The sequence below is a fragment of the Colias eurytheme genome, chromosome 6 (genome assembly GCF_061535395.1).
Source record: "Colias eurytheme isolate Ceu_HAF_F1 chromosome 6, ilColEury1 Martin Lab GWU primary, whole genome shotgun sequence".
Classification (NCBI taxonomy): Eukaryota; Metazoa; Arthropoda; class Insecta; order Lepidoptera; family Pieridae; genus Colias; species Colias eurytheme.
In genome coordinates this window covers 2,612,155-2,634,985 of record NC_142985.1, presented here as the reverse complement: position 1 = coordinate 2,634,985, position 22,831 = coordinate 2,612,155, and the positions used below count along the sequence as shown (strand labels likewise).

Here is a 22,831-nt window from a genome sequence, read left to right as displayed (position 1 = left end):
CTACTCGGCAGCCGCGATACACGCGACATGCGCTACACAGACCAAAAAGTTTGAGACGATGTAATAAAAGTTTCACTTTAAAAAGAAAAAATATAGAGTTATAAATATAGGTAAATAAAACCTTAATAGATACGTATATAGTATACTTAGTACCTATATGCAGTATTAGGCTGCAGTTAGACGACGCGCGCGGTGGCTGTTCAGTTATAGCAAATTTATATTTTATTAACTAGGACGTAAAATTGAAATTAATTTTGAGTAACTAACTGCGCGGTGGCCGCGCGGCGGCCGCTCCTCGATCGCGTGGCGGCCGCGCGGCCACCGCGCAGTTAGTTACTCAAATTAATTTCAACTTTACGTTCAACTGGAAATGGTCCGGGTTCGCAGTGGCGTGGCTGACCGCGCGGCCGACACGCTGTAACATTCCGTGTCATATAAAAGCGCCCTTAAGGTATCTACTGGACTTTATAAATACAGCGATCAAAAACTATACGACATACTTAGGTAGGTATATAAATATTATGTTACATTTGATACCCATCTTTTTGAAAAACTCAAAGCACAAAACTGGTCCTTATTTAAAATAAATTAATAATTTATCCATAGATCAATCGGTAGATACTAAAATATATTTTGTCATAAATCTTTAAATATATGCTCGATATACATATAATTCTGTACCATTAATGTTAATTTTATTATTTTTTGAAAATTTCCTAGACTTAATTTATATTGTATATCTGTCGTGGCCATATCGTAGATTTGCTCATTTCATGATATGATCGATCATTTCACGAAATGGTCGCATTTCATGAAATGGCCAACATAGTTTGATCAGATCGTTAAATCGTCAACGTTTCACGATTTGGCCATCCACATTTGGCCAGATCGTATAAAATATAAAGAGTCCATAAAATATTAAAATTCAGAATAGGTATTCTAAAAACTTGTTTAATGTGATTTAAGTTAGTGCCGCGGCAGCGGCCGGCGAATGTTAGAAGCGAATCGTTTTTGCAATAAAAAACAGTTAGGTTAGGTTAGGTTAGACTTTGATAAACAACGCACGAGCCGAGCGAGCAAAGCGAGCGTGCCGCGGCAGCGGCCGGCGAGTGCCAGAAGCGGATAGCTTTTTAAAAAACAAACAATTTTAAATAAATAATATATATCCTAAAAGAAAAATGCGTCTTAAATTATTTTATTTAAGACGCATTTTTTCTTCAATACATATAAGATATCCACATTTTCCATAGTACTCGAACCACTGCGAAAAATTAAATTTTCGCCAGCGGCCGCCATCTTATCACATAAACACAGAGCTTGCAGCGCCTCTACCAATGATTAATGTAACTATTTTACGATATGATCAAATAATTTTGATAATTTCATGAAAAAACCGCACGTTTAGTTGGCCATATCGTGAAACGATTTCTTATCATTGATCTGCTCAAGCCACATCATGATGTGGCCAAACTAAATTGGCCATTTCACGAAATGCGACCATTTCGTGAAATGGCCAGTCATATCATGAAATGAGCAAATCTACGATATGGCCACGACATATCGATATGCGAATGTAATTGATAATCTACATTAATATAAAATCCATAAAATCCGGGTAATGCGTAATTAATAAGCTAAAAGCCATTTCAAATGTTGTATGTAATGGCCAGAAAAAAAAATATTACTTCGTTACATTTTTTTGTGATGCATATAAATATATCAGCAAAATAATATTATCAGCTCGCACCAGGAAGTTATATTACCACAGAAAAAGGCTTCAAAATATAGTAGCATTAGGTACTTTATTGTAATGCTACTGTATTTTATAAGTGACATATCTACTTTTACATAAAAAAGAGATACCTATAATCTATATGTGTTTTCAACACACAGCAAGCTAGCTACTAGCTATTATTCTGTGACACAGCACTCTACTTAAAGATGAGATGATTGGCAAAATGCTGATGTTTTTACTTTTTAGTCGTGCCAAGTGCCTAGTGATATTTTTATACAAAATTTTTAATACTTATTAGGTATTCATAATAGATAAATTTTTAATGTTTTTAATGAAGATTCATAAGGTTTTTTAATAAAAGCTAAACTAAGAAACCGTCAACATTATGGAAAATCTGCGTGTGAAAAATGGTTTAAAGATATAAATAACTTATTTATCTAGTAACGAGAAGTGTTGGATAAAAAATAAAACCGGATTATATATTATCACTATGAGCAGTAGGCAATTTATCATTAATTTAAAAGAAATCAAAATGCTAGCCAATTTATTAGATACAAATTTAAACTAGACATGTTTCCATTTCAATAATTACCTACGCTTTATTTATGTGTTATTTATTATTTTTTAATGGAAAACCTCTTTTGTTATGTAGGCATAGTTTTATTAAGTTTACGTATCTAAATGTTCCTGCCTAAATTTATTTTGTGAGGTCATGGTGAGATTTATAATGAAGATACGTTTTATTATGTTATCATCTTTTTTTCGGTGGGAATATTTTTTTTGGCGGCAAAGTATTTTGACGATTCAAAAGCGCTTTCAAAAGCGAGAAAGCGATTCAAAAGTCGTTTAGAAACGAAGTCTTATGGAATAAATAAATGTTTGAGTTTGAGTTTCTAATTTTTTAGACATTTAGGTATACCTACACTATCTTTTATTATCCTTTTTATCCGTAATATGTTATACCTACTCATCAGAAAATATTCGTTGTGTACTTTAAATGAATCAACATTTACTCAAATGAAAATCTGAATAGACTTGAAAAAGATTGTCCTTTTAATGAAATAATTAAAATTTTCATACAAAATTATTTGATATTTAGGTAGGTAGTTAGGTACTTAACTATGTATAAAATATAAATAAAAAGCTTAGGAAAAGGGTGAAAAGACCTTTAGGGCTTGTGTCATATAACATATTACAGAACCATGGAATTTCAAAGAAATGCACTTGATTATTTACCCAAGTGTTTATTATGTATATCTATCTACCTATGTATAGAATTGAGGCTATTTGAACACGTGTGTAAAGTTTACAAGCACGGGTAAAGAAACCGAATTCTTTACTAACATAGGTACCTAGGTATTAGCGGCTCGAAAACGGTTTATGCGACGTTTTGAAATAAATATAGCCACAGTCTAGGAACTTTTATTATGTTTAAATAGGTACCTACCTACAATATCACACGTGGTTCCTTGACGCTTCATAAAAGTTTGGACCAATAATTGTTATGGAAGCACAACTTAACAAAAAATGTCAGAAAATCTCAACAGAATCTAGCCGAAGGCATTGAAGATTTACTTACCTATACATATGTAAATAAAAATATAATTCACTCAGTATTCATTCACTTTAATCAGTGTACTTAATTAAAAAAAAAATATTAAAAAAAAATAAATGTTCTGAAAAGTTAACACTTAGGTAACACCACGGTAACACGTAGCAATTATAAATGCACATTGTAGGTATCTATCTATTAGATACCTAGAGAGGAATAAGGAGGACGGACCAACTACGTACTTCTAAGGAGTAAAAAAAGTACCAATCACCACCACGATTATCGTCTCAACCAATCAGCAATCATTATCCGAAATATCTTATCCTCGATGATTGGTTGATGACCTATATAAGCTAAACAGGTCATGAGGAGCATCACAATAGAACTACACATCGACGACTAATGACCTAAAATTGACAAAAAACTGACCAAACCTGTGTTGAAACATGGTTGAAACTTGATTGAAACAGTATGAAGGAAATGTAAAATAAAGTTTGGAATGTTAGAAATATGACTAATTCTAATTCGAAAACACTTCCATAATTAAACGATCATCAAAAATCGATTATTAATAACCGATTAATAATAATATTATTGCGAAATATGAAAACATTTAATAAATAACACCAGAGAATAGAAGATGCTACAATCGTGCTTGCATGACGCTTTAAGGACTTTGAATATTCATTAAATACCGATTAGAAGTGACTGTAATATTCAATAAACAATCTACATTGCACTATACATTTAATTAATATCTAATACAACATTTAGAACATATAATTATAACTTTCTTTTAAGATAAATGCGAGCGATGAGCTATTTTTTTTTTCATGTTCCTACATTTTATTTGTAAATGAAAAGTGTGGAAATTTAGCGTAACTTTTACGAAAGACATTGGAAAACTTAAAAAGTAGTCAACCCACCTACTTTATATAAATATAACAATATAATATGAATACACGTGTTGATGCAATCCATAGTAGGTATATTGCAGATTTTATAGTAAAAAAGGAAATAAATAACATGATTAGCGTCATGTATCTCAAACGAGTTTATTAATATTTTTTATAATATGACGGCACGACTATCATTATAATAATAATATTTAAAGTCGCCTATTGCAGATTTATACTTAGAAAACATTGCGCAATTTTATCCCATGTCTAAGTTATGAAAAAAATAACAGCCTATTAATTCAAATAAAAAATAACGCAGATCACTTACCGTGAATGAAAATTGATATAATTCGGGCTTTCACAACATCGATTCCGTATGAATTAACATCGGTGTCTTATCACACAAATCCGCGGCACACCAAAATGTTAATCACCAACTGAACTTCACTATGAAATATCGGAATAAAAAATGTATAGCGGTTCGTTTTGTGTCACTAACGTGAGTGACTGACGCGCACCGGGCACGAGACTCAACGGTCGACTGGCTCGAAAGTTACCACTTACGATTTTTTTAGGGAATTCTTTTAAATTGCCGCCTTTCTATAAGAAATGACAATTTCATCCAGTTATTATGCAAATAAAGACATTACAACGTTATTATAAATAAGTAAAAGTAATTTATTAATTGTAAGGTGTTATTAATTATTCTATGGTGATGTGCTCACGCCTAGTCGAATTTCTTAATTGATTGTAAGGGCCAAGTTACACAATATTAATAAAAAAACTTGCTTTTGAGAATTTGATTTTGTAACATTGTTGTTTGACTGGTTAATTAACCTAGGTCATTATTCAACCTCAACAACGTGAAATAGTTTAAGGGCCTTGGAAAGGTACAGAATCTTGAGCTTTTATGGATTTTCAATAATAAGGTTGACAACTGGAAACACATAATGGTTTTAAAAAGTTAAAACTAACTATAAAACACTTTCGAAGTACTACTTTTTGGGCTCTTGTTTTTATAGAAATATTTTTTCTGAAATGATAAAAAATGAAAATGAAGACTCTTGGACATCCACTTATTTAAATACTGTGACAAAAATAAGAGTGTGAAACAAGTTAAAAATTTTACAGAACAAAAGGTTGTTTTACAGTTAAAAATCAGACATTGGTTTAATTTTAAAACTTAAACAGTCAAACAAAATAATCGATTTGAAATAATTAATGTTTGTTTTATATATATTATAAGATACGTTTAACAAAAAATATCAACATTAATTATAGTAATTAGAAGGTATGTTAGGTACTCTCTAAGATACGATAAATGCGGAAAACATAAACACGCGGTTATTGTATTCAACTGAATAAGGTTATACCTAAGACTTTTTATGCAATTTATTACATACGTATTGCACGCCTCATAAGCGAAGCGTTGAGGTGGGTACTACTGTCACTTCGCGCAAAACATCTGATTTTTCAAACTTAAAATGTCTTTATGTATCATACATTGCACTTGTAAGATAATACATACACACACATATTAAGAAAAAACACTATTTTTAACGTTCATGATATTTTTGATGTCATTTTTGTTATTTAAACTAGTTAAAAAACAGTTCAAAAAAGTTCTGTCTTGGACGTCCGTGTGTCTGTATGTGCGGATCCTTTTTAGGGTTCCGTAGCCAAAATGGCAAAAACGGAACCCTTATAGTTTCGTCATGTCCGTCTGTCCGTCTGTCCGTCTGTCACAGCCGATTTACTCGGAAACTATAAGTACTACAGTGATGAAATTTGATGGGAATATGTGTTGTATGAACCGCTACAAAAATATGACACTAAATAGTAAAAAAAAGAATTGGGGGTGGGGCCCCCCATACATGTAACTGAGGGATGAAATTTTTTTTTTCGATGTACATACCCGTGTGGGGTATCAATGGAAAGGTCTTTTAAAATGATATAAAGTTTTCTAAAAAACATTTTTCTTAAAGTGAACGGTTTTTGAGATATCAGCTCTCAAAGTCGTAAAAAGTATGTCCCCCCCCCCTCTATTTTTATAACTACGGGGTATAAAATTCTAAAAAAAATAGAGGTGATGCATGCTAATTAACTCTTTCAACGATTTTTGGTTTGATCAAAGTATCTCTTATAGTTTTTGAGATAGGTTGATTTAACTGTAATTTATTATATTTGCTGCTACGGAACCCTTTGTGCGCGAGCCCGACTCGCACTTGGCCGGTTTTTCTTGTTAACACGATAGCGACCGAAATACTTTACTAATCGAGTCTTTTTTTTTCTCTTACGCTTGAGTATGCTCAGGAATAGAACCCTTTCATTTTTCAGGGTCTGATTCGATGTGGTTTAATTGTTATTAAATAAACAAAAATAATAATTAATAAATATTTATTAAAAAAAAATTATGAGGCGTGCACTTTTGGATTTTCCAAATTATTTCTATCTGTAAATGGTTTTCCACCACCAGATGATATAATATTATGAAACAATTTATCTATTGTAATTATTTTTAAACGAAATTTCCAAAATCTACGGAAATCCTCAGACCGTAGCGGCTTGTAGCACAGAATAAACATCATAGGGTAATAAATAGATATTTAAGGTATTTATTAAATTATTTATGCAGCTGAATTCATAAATTCGTAAGAAAAAAAAAATTGTAGGTATTCAATATACCTACCTAGTGAAATATAGAGTATGAGATAGAGATAGAAATTATGATTTCCTACAATAATATCTTAAATTTTGAATAAGAATAACTTATAAATTATCTTATCAAATTTAATTACTTACAGATGCACGTGTAATGCCCAGAACAAACACAACTATCATAATATTATGATTTTCATTAAAGAAACATCTAAGTATTGTCTGATTTAATATATGATTCTATGCTTACCTTGGGAGAGTTCAATTTCAAATTAATTAATTTGTGTAAAAAAACCGTGGGAAGCTGACAGATCCGTTTTTTTTTTTAAATTTAATCTTGTTCCAACAGCGACCTTCCTCTATAAATCAAATCAAGACATCTTTCTTTTTATATCCTTCCGTCAACGGTTATTGTCAAAAAAACAAGCAGCTCTTCTCGACTATTCGCGCGCTGAGCCGGGATTAATCTATAATAACATTATAAAGCTGAAGAGTTTGTTTGTTTGAACCCGCTAATCTCAGGAACTACTGGTCCAATTTGAAAAATTCTTTCGGTGTTTAGATAGCCCATTTATCGAGGTATGCTATCTATAGACTATATATATCACCAAAGAGCAATTTAAGAGCGGCGCATTGCGGGTGAAACCACGGGGCACGGCTAGTACAAAATAAAATACATATCTGTCTGCTGGTGAAATAATTTTTGAATCAGTCTTGTAGTTATTGTATGAAAACATACATACTTACCTACACATAAAACTGCAAGTGCTTCCTCATTGTTATTTTATTTTAGATAACCTTTTTATATTTCTAATTTCAGAAGAAACTGTAGGAATAAATTTATGATTATTTAATATTTTAAGAGATTTGTTTGTTTAATTCTAAACAAATTAGCTGAACGACTTAAATGTTAAGAAGTTAGCAATCGGCAATATTATAGTCAGTATGTATGCCATATTATAGTCAGTAATATGGCACTATCGTGGCATATCCCAATTATTTTCATACAGAATTACAGTTTCTCTAAAATACGTAAAATAAAAATAATGTTTCATCAAATAATTCGTGTCCACCCTGAAATTCGCAATTATTTGTTTTTTAGGTAGAGGTATATTTCTATACAACATTTTTTTTAAATAAACCTCATTCATAAATAAGTTTTTAAACTGTCGACACGCAATTAGCAACCGTCGTTGTCAAGCATTTTTTTATTGTTTTCGTCAGTCAATTGTTTTCAAATGTGGAAACAAATTGAATTGGACGTCGAGTGCATCGTTTGTAATAAAACGTTGCAAAGAATAAACCACGATCCGCACGAGGTGTGCTTTAAAATGAGGAAAATAACCAACCGTAGATCCAGAACACCTAATTGGTCGCTAGAAGAGAAACAATACTTGCTCGATCTAATCAAGGAAAGAAAAGAAGTTGTTGTTAACAAAAGCAGCAATGGACCTAATTATTCTGAAGAAAAGGACGTAGCTTGGAATGAGATATTACGCAATCTGGCTTTGAAGTTTGGAACTAAATTCAGCGATTTTTCTCTTAAAAAAGTAAAAACTCAATGGCAGAATATGAAGCGAATTGCACGTGAGGAAATATCACTGAATGGCGCCGCTGTTCAAAATTACACAAGACAGTCATTTGAAGTGTGTAACATTCTTGAATTAGTAAAGGATGGTGTTCTAAGAAAAGATAATGAACATAATATTAACGAACCTAACATCGAGCCCCTGAATGCTAACATCGAAATTAAGACTGAATGTATAGACGAGTAAGTTAACCAAATAATAATTATTATATTGATTGTTGGAAATAAGTCATTTTAGGACACATGTCAAAAAATAATAACCCAATACGTTTGAATTACATTTGTTGAGAATTTAAAGTAAATGAAATCAGTAGGTACATAATTAATCTAAACTTATAATTAAAACTTTTTTAGAGATATGTCTGAACCAAGCTGTAGTGCGGTCGATTACTCTACAAGAAGTACTCAAGAGAAAATAAATGATACAACGGTGCTTGAATCTTCGGCATCTGAATCTTCAACATCGTCAACTTTGCACACAGAATATGTAACGGATACAGATAAACAAGAAGCGAATATCCCAATCGCAGTTAATATTATGAAGACTGCTGAAACCATGACAGATTTTACCAGCAATGCAGACAATATGCTGTCAAAGGAGTTCCTTGACTTTATGAGGTTAATTTCGTTTAATATTTCTATCAGTTCACAAGAAATCATAGTTCTTTATTATATACAATATACGTTAAATATAAGGAAGTATATCCTGTAGGGCATGTAGGTTAAAGCATAGTAGAGCACGGTGATTTAATTATATAGATAACTAGCGGTCCGCCCCGGCTTCGCCCGTGGTACATATTTACGTTTTCTCTACATAAAAACCATCCTCGTACTTCAAGGAATATAATAAAAAAAGAATTATCGAAATCGGTTCAGCCGTTCTCGAGTTATGCGCTTACCAACACATTTTGCGATTCATTTTTATATATAAGAAGATACTTAATTAAACTTATAGCATTTCTATAAGATAAATAATTTTAAACAATACATTTGTAGGCATTCAACAACAATGAAAGATCTTAAAATGGAATCCCTGAAAGAAGAGAGACAAATTGTGAGGGCAATGAGGGAGACAGCAGAACTGAATAAAATTATAGCCGAACAGAAATTAAAGCACGTGTTATGGGTGAAGAAGCAGGAAATGGCGTAAGTGCTTCTTTTCATAATTAATTAGGTAATTTAATAGAAAAAACCGGAATCATATGTAAAACGGATAAATTATTTCACATGGATTTTAGCATTATGGCCCATTAAATTATCTATTACTTTGATCAACGTATTTTTATAATTATGATGATACAAACTCATAAATGGGAATAGTTTTAAAAAATGCAGAAGGCATATTTTATCAATATCACTATTTAAGACGATACACAAAAAAAAAAATCTACTGCTTGGCGGGCGGAGTCTAATAGCTCGCTATCGCGAACGCGGGTGTGCGCGAAGTCATTCTTGCAAACTCGCCGCGCTGCCGCTGGCCGACTCGGGACAAACATGTATGGAGTCGTCATACAGTTATAATATTCTTATACATATATTTAATTGTTGATTTATTGGTTTTATTTTCTTGCTTATAAACAAATAATCTTCTTTTTAACAACTACTTAGACATTATTAATAATTATTATTATTTCGTAATGTTTACTTTATTACAAAATAATACAGGTTATAAATAATCTTTAAAATAACAAAAAATATTGTTACTCTGAAAAAATGAAATGGTACTCAATAACGCGGACTACTGAATGGATTTAGATAGAATTTGATGCTGACGTAGATATTACGTCATGCCCAGAAATGAAAGGTAATATTTCTGAAAGAAGTTATAAACCCTAATTCTTCTCAGTCAAAGTCAAGAGTGGAAGATATCACTAATACAGTAAAACTGATGCGAAACTTTGGATGTTAATTTGTATATTTTTTTGTTAGTTGTTACTTAATCACGTCAAGACTACATTACCAATTTTGATAAAATATAGCTAATTGCCTGGATTTACACGAAGGATACTTTTTATCCGAACTGAACACTTCTGTGGGATAAGACAGGATTCACGATATAATCTAATTCCACGCGGGCAAAGCCGCGGTTGGAATGATATTTTTTTAAATAAAAAAATTGTTTAAAAAAAAACACAAAATATATTGACGCATGTATTTATTTTTTGCACTCTATTATAATTGTAATTATTCATTACAAATAATCAAAATAAAATAGCCAGAACAAAGTTAGGCCCTGGTAGGGTAGGTAGGCAGGTACAGCAATGTGAGACGAACACTGGCTTATTTATACCAATAATAATGTATTATAAACATTAAATTAAGTTTACTTTCTAACAACAAAAATACATAATATTAGCTAATGTGAAAGCGAATCAACCAATCATCCCACAAAAATGAAATGTGCACACAAATATTCATCCAAATCGGTTCATGTCATTAGGAGGAGTGACTGCAGCGCCATCTTCCGGGCCCAATTGTGTTTCCAGATCACCCAGGAACTCAATTTAATATACTTACACAAAATTTTTCGAAATGAAAACTCACATTACTATGTAAATATGAATATAAACCTGTTTTATTACTAAGCAATTTCCCGCACAGGTGTAGTAAGTATAAATGAAATAAATATCAACATCAAATTCTTTATACAACATACTTATCTACCACCTTCTAAGAAATGTAATTCTTGAAATTATTTCGTATTTTTTTTAAATATAATACTACTCCAATGAGCTCCTGTTCCATATTATGTCCGCCATACTTCCACTAAGTTCACCATGATTTTTTATTTCTTTGCACTTTGTTGCTTTTTGCTAAAAATGGAATCATGCGATAAAACCAGTAGAGCTTTGATAACATATTACATTTTTGACTGAATAAAGGTACTTACGAAGGAGTCTGGAGTGGATTCACATTGTGAACAATCAGTGGGTTTATTTTCCTTCTGGATTCCGGATTTCTGAACAGATTATTTATGCTATAAATGAAAAAATCTTACACATTCGTTATGTACTTAAAACAGGGGTACATATCAAACATCGTCTATAATCTTAGATCATTAAGTAATGGATGGAGCACGCTGGCAAATGTTCTAACTAAACTTTCTGCCGGTTTTGGTGCGGGGAGGGTAACTCACACTTTGAAACACTATCACACATTCACAAAAATAATTTGTGTCTTTACAAACTCAAACTATTACAAAATGGACAGACTAGCATGTTTTTGCACACATACATCGATTACACAGAAAAATCTCTATACATATACGTAATAATACAATCGCTCTAAAGGGATGTAACCATATCGATATTACAAAAATAATAATTTTGTTGAAATTAGAAATAACATTAATATTATATTCATAAAAAATACTACACAGGTCATTTGTAACGTTTTCATCATTATTATATGCATACGAAAAAAAAAATAAAACGCCATTTTATTTGTATTTGAATATGTATTTATTCAACACATCACTTAATATATTCAATAAAATAAATATCGGTCCAGAATTTTTTATTATTTCTGTACCGAGGTGTCCATTCTGATTTTCTCCCACAGCATTCAATCCACCTTAGCCTTAAAGCAGGATTTTTTGTAAATCTGAAATATACGCAATATTCGTACATACATATAAATAAAGTAGCTGCTCCGCGCGGTTTCACCCCCGTGGCTCCACTCCTGTTGGTCGTAGCGTGATGATATATACCTTCCTCGATAAATGGGCTATAATATATATATAACACCAAAAGAATTTTTCAAATCGGACCAGTAGTTCCCGAGAATAGCGCGTTCAAACAAACAAACAAACAAACAAACTCTTCAGCTTTATAATATTAGTATAGATTACATAATAGAATAATTACAAGATTAACATTACAAAAAAAACGGCTAAATGCGAGTCGGACTCGCGCACGAAGGGTTCCGTACCATTAAAATGTTCTGCCAGTTAAAAGTAACCGAGCGTAAATTTTAATAAATATATACAAGACTTACAAAATAAACATTATACTCCTTTTTATGCAGTTGTGTAAAATTTTAATATAATAAAGATTAATTCTCATCTCATTTCAAATTATACTTAGAAAAATATTTTTTTATCGACGTTCAAGTTAAAAGCAGTCCGTCACTAAGAAAGTCGTAAAAATTAACGACCTTTTAAGCGACGAGTTTTTAAATTCAACTCTATCACTAAGTTCATAAAGATTAAATTTGAATTTCTCTTCAAGATAGTCTCGCTACATCACTTTATAGTCTCGTGGGGAGTGCGGTTCAATATCGCGTTCTAAATTCAACTTTATCGCTTAGTTCATAAAGATTAAATTTGTATATTTTCTCTTCAAGATAGTCTCGCTACATCACTTTATAGTCTCGTGGGGAGTGCGGTTCAATATCGCGTTCTAAATTCAACTTTATCGCTTAGTTCATAAAGATTAAATTTGTATATTTTCTTTCCATGATAGTCTCGTGAGGCCGCATCAATGATCGAGTACACACATGACTCGATTATTTGTCTTGATCATATCGCTAAACGATACATCGACGATTATTAGAAATTGCATTTAATTAGAAATGTACGTTAAAAAAATAAAAAAATATACACAAATGAAAGGTTATTCCATCTTTTTTAATATTCGACATGTTTGAATTGCTTCTGCAAGACTTGACAGTGCAAAACGGCATTTTTAGCGGAGCACTCGCAGACGTCCTTTCGATGTTTTACGAATACGCAGAGTGTTCGTAATCGATTACGCAAGTAGTTTTTATGAAAGCATAAGATTTTTCGATTCGAATAATCTTATACCTCGGCAAAAGGGGAAACGCCTGCGTGTGTTATCCATTACTTAATGATCTAAGTCTATAATACAATTATCATCAAATTTAAAATAAAACCAACTTACTTCATTAATTTGTTCCAATTGTAAGCATTCTTTTTCCTCCAACCTTTATGTTTCTTCTTCTTATTTTCTTTATTGTCCCCATTTGTCTCATTTTGTCTTATCGTGTTGTCACCCTTTTTTACGATTGCGCGAGCGACACAAGTTCCCCGTGTGACGGCCGTAGCGGGAATGACTCGTGCAGCGATCGGGGTAGGAAGGTACAGGGCGGCTCTCGCTATATTGGCTGGTCGCGCGCTAATTTCAAGTATTTCTTGTTTATTTCAAAACCATCGCATATTTCAAAATTCTAACACGGTAGACGTATAGGTTGTATATTTTATAGTTAATATCCAAAAAGTCGTAACTTTACGTTTGTTATTTTGAAGATGCCAGAGATTAAAAAAAAATAACAATGATAACTTTGTATTTTTTTTCTATCGAGAAAATATCATGGAATCATGTTTCTAAAACGGTAGACGTATTGTGTTACTATTGAACTTTCTTGTCAAGAATTTTCATCACGACAACTTTAATAATATAAAAATTACGAAGGTTTGAAAAGGGCCGTAAATGTTAGAAAAATTAATTCATCACCTTAATATGTACTTCCTGACTCTAAGCCCAATACCCATGTTAAGTTAAAGAAGTTTTATTTGTATATTTATTTATTTACTAGGATTCCGCGGCTTCGCCCGCCTAGTCAAAGAAAAACCCGCATAGTTCCCGTTCCCGTGGGATTTCCGGGATTGCGTCGTTTTCCCGGGATAAAAAGTAGCCTATGTCCTTTCTCGGGTATCAAAATATCTCCATACAAAATTTCATGAAAATTGGTTCAGTAGTTTAGGCGTGATTGAGTAACAGACAGACAGACAGAGTTACTTTCGCAGCATTTATAATATGTAGTATGGATTAGTATGGATTTATTTGAAAACTACACAGCTTACAGTTTGACTTAATCTACTTAAATATCTATGATAAAATACGCCAATTACGAGTTTTACAATTATTATTATCAATTATATGTATATTTAAATATATTATGCCTTTTATGGCAATATACAACTGTTAAAGATATTATTTTAGGAATTTTTGTAGGATCTTCTGTTGCATCTATATAAAACGAATTGAATGAATGAATGAGACTTAAGCTCAAATTAAACATAATATAATAACTAGGTTTATAAGTTATTTACTTATAGCACCCAAAACGTTAACATACATTCAAAATCATAGCTTTACTGCTGCAAATGAAAAGCAATATTTATGTAACATAAATGACACAAAATTAATTGACGCAAAACTTTTTTAATGTAACTTCGTAATGTGCTAACTATTTTATTTTCACAAAAAGATTTGATGTCCAGAGTTAATTGTAATATATAATATTATAAAATCATAGTAAACCGTAAGTAAACCGTCGAATTATATTATCCCACAAATAATATTATCCTAACCACAGATCCTAACATTCGTGTTTTTTTTTTCTATACCAACACTGCCAATCTCAGAGCTGCCAATACTGTCATCGGTCAACCGGAGGTCAACCGTGAACCGGTAAAGGTTACCGCTTGTCAATGTCAGATAACTGTCAATTGACATTTTAGAAATTTCTTCGCGAACGATCTTGAATCATATATTTTTATATTTATAGTTTATTAAATTTTATAAAAATATCGATCATGACTTCTCTAATTAGAACAAGAATTGTTTCATTGCGTGCCCTCGCTAATATCAGGTAATGTTAAATTTTGATATTCTGATTACGCAACCAACGAGTTGCTTCAATTTTTGTTTTTATGCTATTAATAAGACCGGTACCAATTCCATTGTTTTCAGTCAATAACCTATTAGATGTTGCATTCAACTTTCAATGCATATTGCACTTTAGTTCTGTGTATTTATGTACCAAAATATGTTTTAGTCCTCATGTAGGTATAGGTTATAGTATCAAAGTATAATATGCAAAGCGAACTCTAGATAATGGATTCAAATAAACAAGAAAAGGATGAAAATTTTCCCTAAAACGGTGAAGGAAGTATTCCTATTTAAGCATCGCATCATGTGTTGAATTATATCTTAGTGACTAGTGAAAAATAAAAGACGTGTGGCACTCGGGGACTGCTGCGGTAAAGCTATTGCATGCTATGCCTTCAAGCCACACTTCCGTGCACGTTGGAGTGGGGAGCGTGAGGTTTTTTCGTTACGGAATTTCTGGATTCGGTCCCCGCGCTCAAGGCCCGCGATAGAAGCTAAGCAATAGCTTAATAATAGGTTGAGTCACATTAGAAACATACAAAGAAAATATACATTTCCATGTGATTATATTCCATAAAAATGTATGTGGTGTAAACTTACTATTTTACAATTTAGAAAAAAATTTAAACTAGTCTCTACCCGTGCATAATAGGAACTTTCTACAACAATATATATTTAATAGTTGTGCCATACTCTTCCACTTTGCTGTCCAATGTGATAAATCTGAAAAAGAAGTCAAGTAATATACCTACATGTTGCAATAATATTTATTATGGTACTAGTGGTCTGCCCCGGCTTCGCCCGTGGTACCTACATGTTTAAACTATCCTATCTCTCAAGTTGGATCGAACTGCACATGGTGTGCGAATTTTATTATAATCGCTTAAGTAGTTTAGGAGTCCATTGAGGACAAACATTGTGACAAGAGATTTATATGTATTTATTAAGATTTGTTATTGCGCCTTCCAACCTATTAGACATATTTCTCTATAAAATACAAAGTCTCTATAGTACAAAGTATGAATGATCAATACTTCCAGAATGTACTCTGGTGAGCCAGGATCTGGTGCTGGCAAGGGAGGCGGTGGTGGTGGAGCCATCCGTGAGGCTGGTGGTGCCTTTGGAAAGATGGAAGCTGCTCGTGAAGATGAATACTTCTACAAGAAGGTATATAATACCTAATCTATACTAATATCAGCTTTCCGCCCGCGGCTTCGCCCGCATCTTCAAAGATAAACCCGCATAGTTCCCGTTCCCGTGGGATTTCCGGGATAAAACCTATCCTATGTGTTAATCCAAGTTACCCTCTATATGTGCTAAAATTCATTGTAATCGGTTCAGTAGTTTTTGCGTGAAAGAGTTACAAACATCCATACATCCATACAAACTTTCACATTTATTATATTAATAGGATTATAAAGCTGAAGAGTTTATTTGATTGTGCTAATCCCGGGAACTACTAGTTCGATTTGAAAAATTCTATCGGTGTTAGATTGCCCATTTATTGAGGAAGGCTATATTATATTATCTCGTTACCAACAGATATAATACCTACCCTGTAATAATGAATTTCTAATGTTTGAGGTATAACAATATTGTTTTAATAGGTTAAACTTGATAATAATAGTTTTATTATTTGTATGATAATAATTGATAAGATATACAACATAGCTATTTTAAGCATTTTATTCACTAAACTATCTCGAGGCTTTGTCCACAAAGGCAAAAGAAATTTACATGGGACTGAGCACTTTAGTAAAAAGGTAGTGTTCTCCTAACTATATCCAGAAAACTTTTACCAATACTTTTCCTTTCTTTTCACAGCAAAAGGAACAACTGGCTAACCTCAAAGGCCACCTTGACAAGGAAATTGCCTTCCACCAGGAGCAAATTAAGCGCCACGAAGATGCCATCCGACGTCATAAGCAAACCATTGCTGAGGTCGCCGATAAGTGAAATTAAACTCTATATAGAATACATAAAGTCCTGTTCACTTTGCGAAATGTTTACAACAGGTCTAAGATTGATGTAAGATTATATTTTGTGTAAGGTGTCGATTTTTTTCGCTTTTATTTTGTTTAGTTATAGATGTGAGGATCAAATATATTGTGTACAGGCGAGTGTGGTTTTATTTCTGGTGATGGAATGATGAATATTATGGTCATGACTTATGACTTCATGAGGGACATACTTCAATCTGAGTAATAATTTTATAGCTACACAATTTCGGGGTGTATTTGTTTAGTGCTCCTATCCATTAAAATGAAAAATTATGTATACAAACATATTTTCAAAACTGTTAAGAATGCTATCAGGCATTTTAAGTAAGCCTCGAAATTGTCACAAAGCATAGTAGTATATAATAGTTAATAGTCCAGTGACCAAAGTATAACATTAAATATACTCCATTTTGTGTTAGAGTATATTATTACTTGGAAGAATTAGAGTATATTACTAGTCAATCCCTTTCATTGGATATCCATATTGTTGGATTTGTTAAATAAGAAGGTAGGTAATCATATCCCCTCTTAAAAAGAGCTGCAGATATTCAAAAACTTAAGTAATCGATTTTCAATGATTTTCATAAAACATGTATTTAAGAACACTCGCAAATTACACCAGGGCCAGAAGCCGTTAAAAATTATAAAAAGTGAAAAAAAATCGCAGTAGGATGAAACCCATTAGAAAAGGAGGAAAATATGATAAAAAACATGGAAAAAACCCATGGAGGGTTGTCGCGTAAAAACCACAGGACAGTTCTTTGGTATATTATGATAATATATTATGATATTACATATGTAATTTGTAAAATTGTAAATCTGACATGATTAAAAAGAGCAACTATGGAGTTTCTTGCCGATTCTTCTCCGTAGATACTGCTTTCCGAATCGGTGGTAAATGTTAAAAACATGTACTTAATGACGTTTCAAAAGTGCTTCTAGAAGAAGTCTAATTGAATAAATAAATGTTTGAGTTTGTTTGAGTTTGAGTTTGAAAAAATTAAAAATGTAAGGAAAAAAATAATAGGTAGTTTAAAAAAACTAAAAAACACGCTTTTTATAGAAATCCGAACTAAAAAATAGAAAATTTTATCAAATTAGTGTATTGTCATCGGTCCTCAATAAATCTACAAAGTTTGAACGAAATCTGGCCGTTTAAAGTGGGTCAAAATCGCGCCCAAAGAAGTCGGTTACAAACATACACGTGAAGCTAATACAAAGCGTGTAATAAATTACAGTCAATCCGAGTTCGGAAAGTGGTCGGGTCGCGTTAAAATATTCTACAGCGCCATCTAGTGCTAAACTTACAAACTACCTTCTATCAAATGAAAAGGTCTTCTATGCTATAGAGTGTTAATTGTTAATATAGATGGCGCCGAAATAAGTTATTTTAAAAAATATCGGAAGTTTAGAAGCGTGCCACTTAAAATAATATTTATTATTAATTTTGTAAGATGGACTTGAAGATGATCAAAATGAACGAAAAACAACCTTGACATCTTAGATTAAGGATTGGTCTCCGCGCGCGCGCTACGACTAGATACCGCCCCACCTAAAAACAAGAGCTCTGTGAGTGCGGCAACCACGGGCGGCAACTCATTTCTGTAGTGTGTGTTAGGCAATTTGTAAAGACGCTAGTGTGTGTGAAGAATTGGGCTGCCAGCTACATAAATTTTACCTCATAAATGGGAAATCTGCCATCTTGGAAAGAAGTTTGAAAAATATTTTTTTTCATCCTGACCTGGCCGGGAATCGAATCCATGAACGATTTGACTCGCATGACTCAAATCCACATGCGACGCTACTATACTATAGTCACAAAGGTTGTTTAAAAGTAAAAAAGCGGAAATAAAACAAATAACATATTATATGAGTCAGTTAAACATGGTTAAACAGAAATAAATTATTGTTATTATACTTTTTTATACATGTATTAGTAATAGTATTGAAAAAAAAAAGTTCAAATTATTGCTAAAAGATTTCCTCAACCACGTGTATTTTTTTGGATATACAGTACGGCAACACTGAATGGCGTCGTATTTTCGTAGAAAAAATTTTCGAAGTAAAGGAGAAATTTCGAATAATACAATACTTAGTGATGGTACGTGATCCCAGTGTCTTTCTTATTTTTTGTTGTATTATTTTTAAATAGTTTTATAACACAAATAGGCATTTTACTTCAGATTTTGTTCAAAATCTTTATAAACTATCGGTTCGCCCTCTCCACACAATGCATGTGAGTTGTGACACGACTGGCTTGGGTACGCCGAATTCGGCGTACTATTAGTTGCCGCATTTTTCAAGTACGCCGGCGGTATCTAGTCGTAGCGCGCGCGCGGAGACCAATCCTTAATCTAAGCTTGACATTTTGATATCTTTAAATCGGAATGTGAAAATTGTTAATTTGTAATATACCTAGGTACCGATCGAGATCTACCTTAGTTATTCGCAATCAAGTTTGTTGTTTTATTAGTTGTCTAATAAAAATATTATTAAAATCTAAGTTCACTCCTCTTGAATATTTCTTCCCTAAAATGTTTATTAAAAAAAAGGGAAAGTTTATGGAACAGAGTCGAAGTCGGGACTTATTTTGAAATATTTGGATAGATAATAGAGACCACTAAAGAGCAATAGCCGTGGCATAGCCCTTTGGACGGTCGACGCCCCTTAAAATAATATTATTTCTGTTCGGCCTGTACAAATTTAGAATAAGCCCATTCCTTTGTGATTAGTGTAAGTAAGGTCGTTTAACAACTACGAATTAGCTCCGTAATACCCTCAACTAAAGATGCTTTTGTATTGAACATTTGTAACTTGATTACCGCAGTGAGAGTGAATGTAATAAATTGGAATGCGTGACGCGAAATAGAGCTTCATCGACCATCGGGCGACGGCCGACGACCGAGCGTTGAAGGGAAGGCCCACATCAATGAAATTAGCCGCGAATACGCTACGTCGTGAAGCGAGCACCAAGCGGCTCTCAGTTTACGATAAACTCAAAAGGGAGACGCATGTCGCTTTTCGTCTTGTTGTGACCGTGTGCATGGTGTTAGTGGAATAACATAACAGCGAATTGTTTTGTGCTGTGTTCAATTAGTGTAGTGCAACGTCGGTGTAACCGGGGTTTCCAAAGTTGTTGTGATGCAGTTGAGAATATACGTATGGCTGTCTTGTGTAGCCCTCGCAGGATATGTTCGAGCGACAGAGGTAAGGGGACCGTCTTTAAACACGGCATTCCGGCTTTTTGTCGGGTGCTCATTCCGAGGGACCGGTATTGTCATTAGTCTATGTAAAATCACGAGAAAAACACTCCAAGTTCTTGCGTAACTTTCAATGTCAACACGCGTGTTCGTTTGTAGTTGAAGTTTTGCTTACGAATTGTACTGTGACACGGTAAGTAACAATGCATAAGTTAAAATTCGAGGATGGAAACAGAGCGTCCACTTATAACGTTACCTTGAACGTGTAGTAATCGGCAGGTAAACAATCGTTATCTCGCCGCGTTTTCATCGATTTATTTTTGTTGGACGATCGCGTACTATCGTCTCATCTGCATCAGAGTGTAAACATGATTACTCAAGCCATGAATGAGAGCACGATGTCTCGCCCATGTTTGGGTTCAGAGAAAGCGTACTATCTCGGCTCGAAAAAATACTGGTCTGGAGTGGGAAGCAAAGCGTACCTGATGTAGGTAGGTAGTAAGTACTTCAACAATGCATCTATGAAACTAATAATTTTACGAGTGTTATCGACTGTGAGTGGCCGTTATTATGCTAAGCACTCAGCTGAGTAAGAACTAATAATGTCTCAAGATAGAATCAGTAAAATAAGAATACGATGGTTTCAGAATTTTACTACTAAGGTCATTGCACTAGTTCTCGAGTAGTTGGCAAGGGAGCAAAGATAAAGTATAAAATATTGTATGGTTGTCTATTTCAACAAATTTTTAAAACAACTTTTTTTAATTAGATAGGTACCTAGGTACCTATTTAAATTTAAATTTAGGTTGTTATTAGGGTTGCCAACACTTCATCATCAAAATATAGTATTTTCCAAAATAAGGTGTAAAAAATATAGTACATTTAAAAAAAATATAGCATTTTAAGGGAAAAACAAAAAAAATAGACAAATATATATTTATTTTTATAAAAACTATATTTTTTTGCACTTCTTGCACTGTGTAACAGCTTTTTGTTTAAAATAAAAGTGTCAAGCTTTGTCACATTCAATTTTTAAATTAATATAAATCAAAAGCTCATTTTTAGGGTTCCGTAGCCAAAATGGCAAAAACGGAACCCTTATAGTTTCGTCATGTCCGTCTGTCCGTCTGTCCGTCTGTCCGTCTGTCACAGCCGATTTACTCGGAAACTATAAGTACTACAGTGATGAAATTTGATGGGAATATGTGTTGTATGAACCGCTACAAAAATATGACACTAAATAGTAAAAAAAAGAATTGGGGGTGGGGCCCCCCATACATGTAACTGAGGGATGAAATTTTTTTTTTCGATGTACATACCCGTGTGGGGTATCAATGGAAAGGTCTTTTAAAATGATATAAAGTTTTCTAAAAAACATTTTTCTTAAAGTGAACGGTTTTTGAGATATCAGCTCTCGAAAGTCGTAAAAAGTATGTCCCCCCCCCTCTATTTTTATAACTACGGGGTATAAAATTCTAAAAAAAATAGAGGTGATGCATGCTAATTAACTCTTTCAACGATTTTTGGTTTGATCAAAGTATCTCTTATAGTTTTTGAGATAGGTTGATTTAACTGTAATTTATTATATTTGCTGCTACGGAACCCTTTGTGCGCGAGCCCGACTCGCACTTGGCCGGTTTTTTATTAATGATACACTACTTCTGTTTCTTTCTTCTCGCCGCTGGTATACAGGGTGTAATCGTTAAGTGTGCACAGGCGATTATTCCGTAACTATGTCAGATATCAAAAAACTTTACACTGATATCGAAAGTACTATACCTAATGAGCAAAATGACAATAATCACTTTTTAAAAATAAAACTAGAAATATTCAAAAATGTTACATAAAACGCTCCCATATATTTTATTTCCCATACATTTTGTATTCAGAGCAAATGTTCGAAATGACATCCTTGGTTTGGAATATCACATCGAGCTCTATTTACAGTTTCTAAATGAACTTTCATTAAAATTTGCGAAGTAATTAAAGCACAAAATCAAAATATAAAAAAGCACAATCTTTTATATGTATTAGATGTTTGGAATAGTCATATTTCATACACAATGTATGGGAGCGTTTCATGTAACATTTTTCGATATTTCTCGTTTTATTTTAAAAAAGTTATTATTGTCATTTTACTCATTAGGTATAGTACTTTCGATATCAGTTTAAATTTTTTTGATATCTGTAATAGTTACGGAATAATCGCCTGTGCACACTTAACGATTACACCCTGTATGCGCAATAGGATATATGACTAAGGCCCGATTTTTCAATCCTTGGTTAAAATTTATCCGTCCAATAAAGTATTACACGAACATTTTAAAATGTCACCTGTAAACTGTCAAATACGGACAATTAGAATACATTTTTGAAATGGTAGTTTAATACGTTATTCGATGAATAAGTTTTAACCAACGATTGAAAAATCAGCCCTTAGCCATCTTAACAATTAAAAGGCGCGTTCTTATTTTTTTTTATGAAGGATTTGTTTGTAACATTTGTCGGTGTTGAAAATATAGTATTTTTGCGTACTAAGTATATATGTTTTCAACAGTATATAG

At 32.8% G+C, this 22,831-nt stretch overlaps 4 protein-coding genes across 5 annotated transcripts in view; 3 read left to right on the top strand and 1 right to left on the bottom strand.

Annotated features, from left to right (window-relative positions):
* LOC149907508 (protein scarlet-like) overlaps positions 1 to 4,807 on the bottom strand; it is a 65,311-nt gene extending 60,504 nt beyond the window's left edge. The window contains exon 1 of one of the 2 annotated variants that reach the window (XM_090102502.1): positions 4,515 to 4,807. The gene's annotated coding sequence lies outside the window, so the exon portion shown is untranslated. The remainder of the gene's footprint in view (positions 1 to 4,514) is intronic. The other variant, XM_090102501.1, reaches the window with a different exon arrangement.
* Positions 4,808 to 8,082: 3,275 nt separating this feature from the next.
* On the top strand, positions 8,083 to 9,582 carry LOC149907507 (uncharacterized). Its single transcript, XM_090102486.1, has 3 exons — positions 8,083 to 8,615; positions 8,787 to 9,050; positions 9,429 to 9,582. Exons 1-3 carry the CDS (start codon positions 8,083 to 8,085, stop codon positions 9,580 to 9,582), a joined length of 951 nt encoding a protein of 316 aa, XP_089958612.1.
* Positions 9,583 to 14,884: 5,302 nt separating this feature from the next.
* Positions 14,885 to 17,185, top strand: LOC149907506 (ATPase inhibitor mai-2, mitochondrial-like). The gene is made up of 3 exons (XM_090103339.1): positions 14,885 to 15,047; positions 16,108 to 16,234; positions 16,892 to 17,185. Exons 1-3 carry the CDS (start codon positions 14,992 to 14,994, stop codon positions 17,021 to 17,023), a joined length of 315 nt encoding a protein of 104 aa, XP_089959465.1. The 5' UTR covers positions 14,885 to 14,991; the 3' UTR covers positions 17,024 to 17,185.
* A 2,798-nt stretch (positions 17,186 to 19,983) lies between these two features.
* Sdc (Syndecan) overlaps positions 19,984 to 22,831 on the top strand; it is a 278,055-nt gene continuing 275,207 nt past the window's right edge. The window contains exon 1 of the mRNA XM_090102504.1: positions 19,984 to 20,274. Within this exon, the coding sequence (XP_089958630.1) occupies positions 20,209 to 20,274 (66 nt within the window). The 5' untranslated portion in view covers positions 19,984 to 20,208. The remainder of the gene's footprint in view (positions 20,275 to 22,831) is intronic.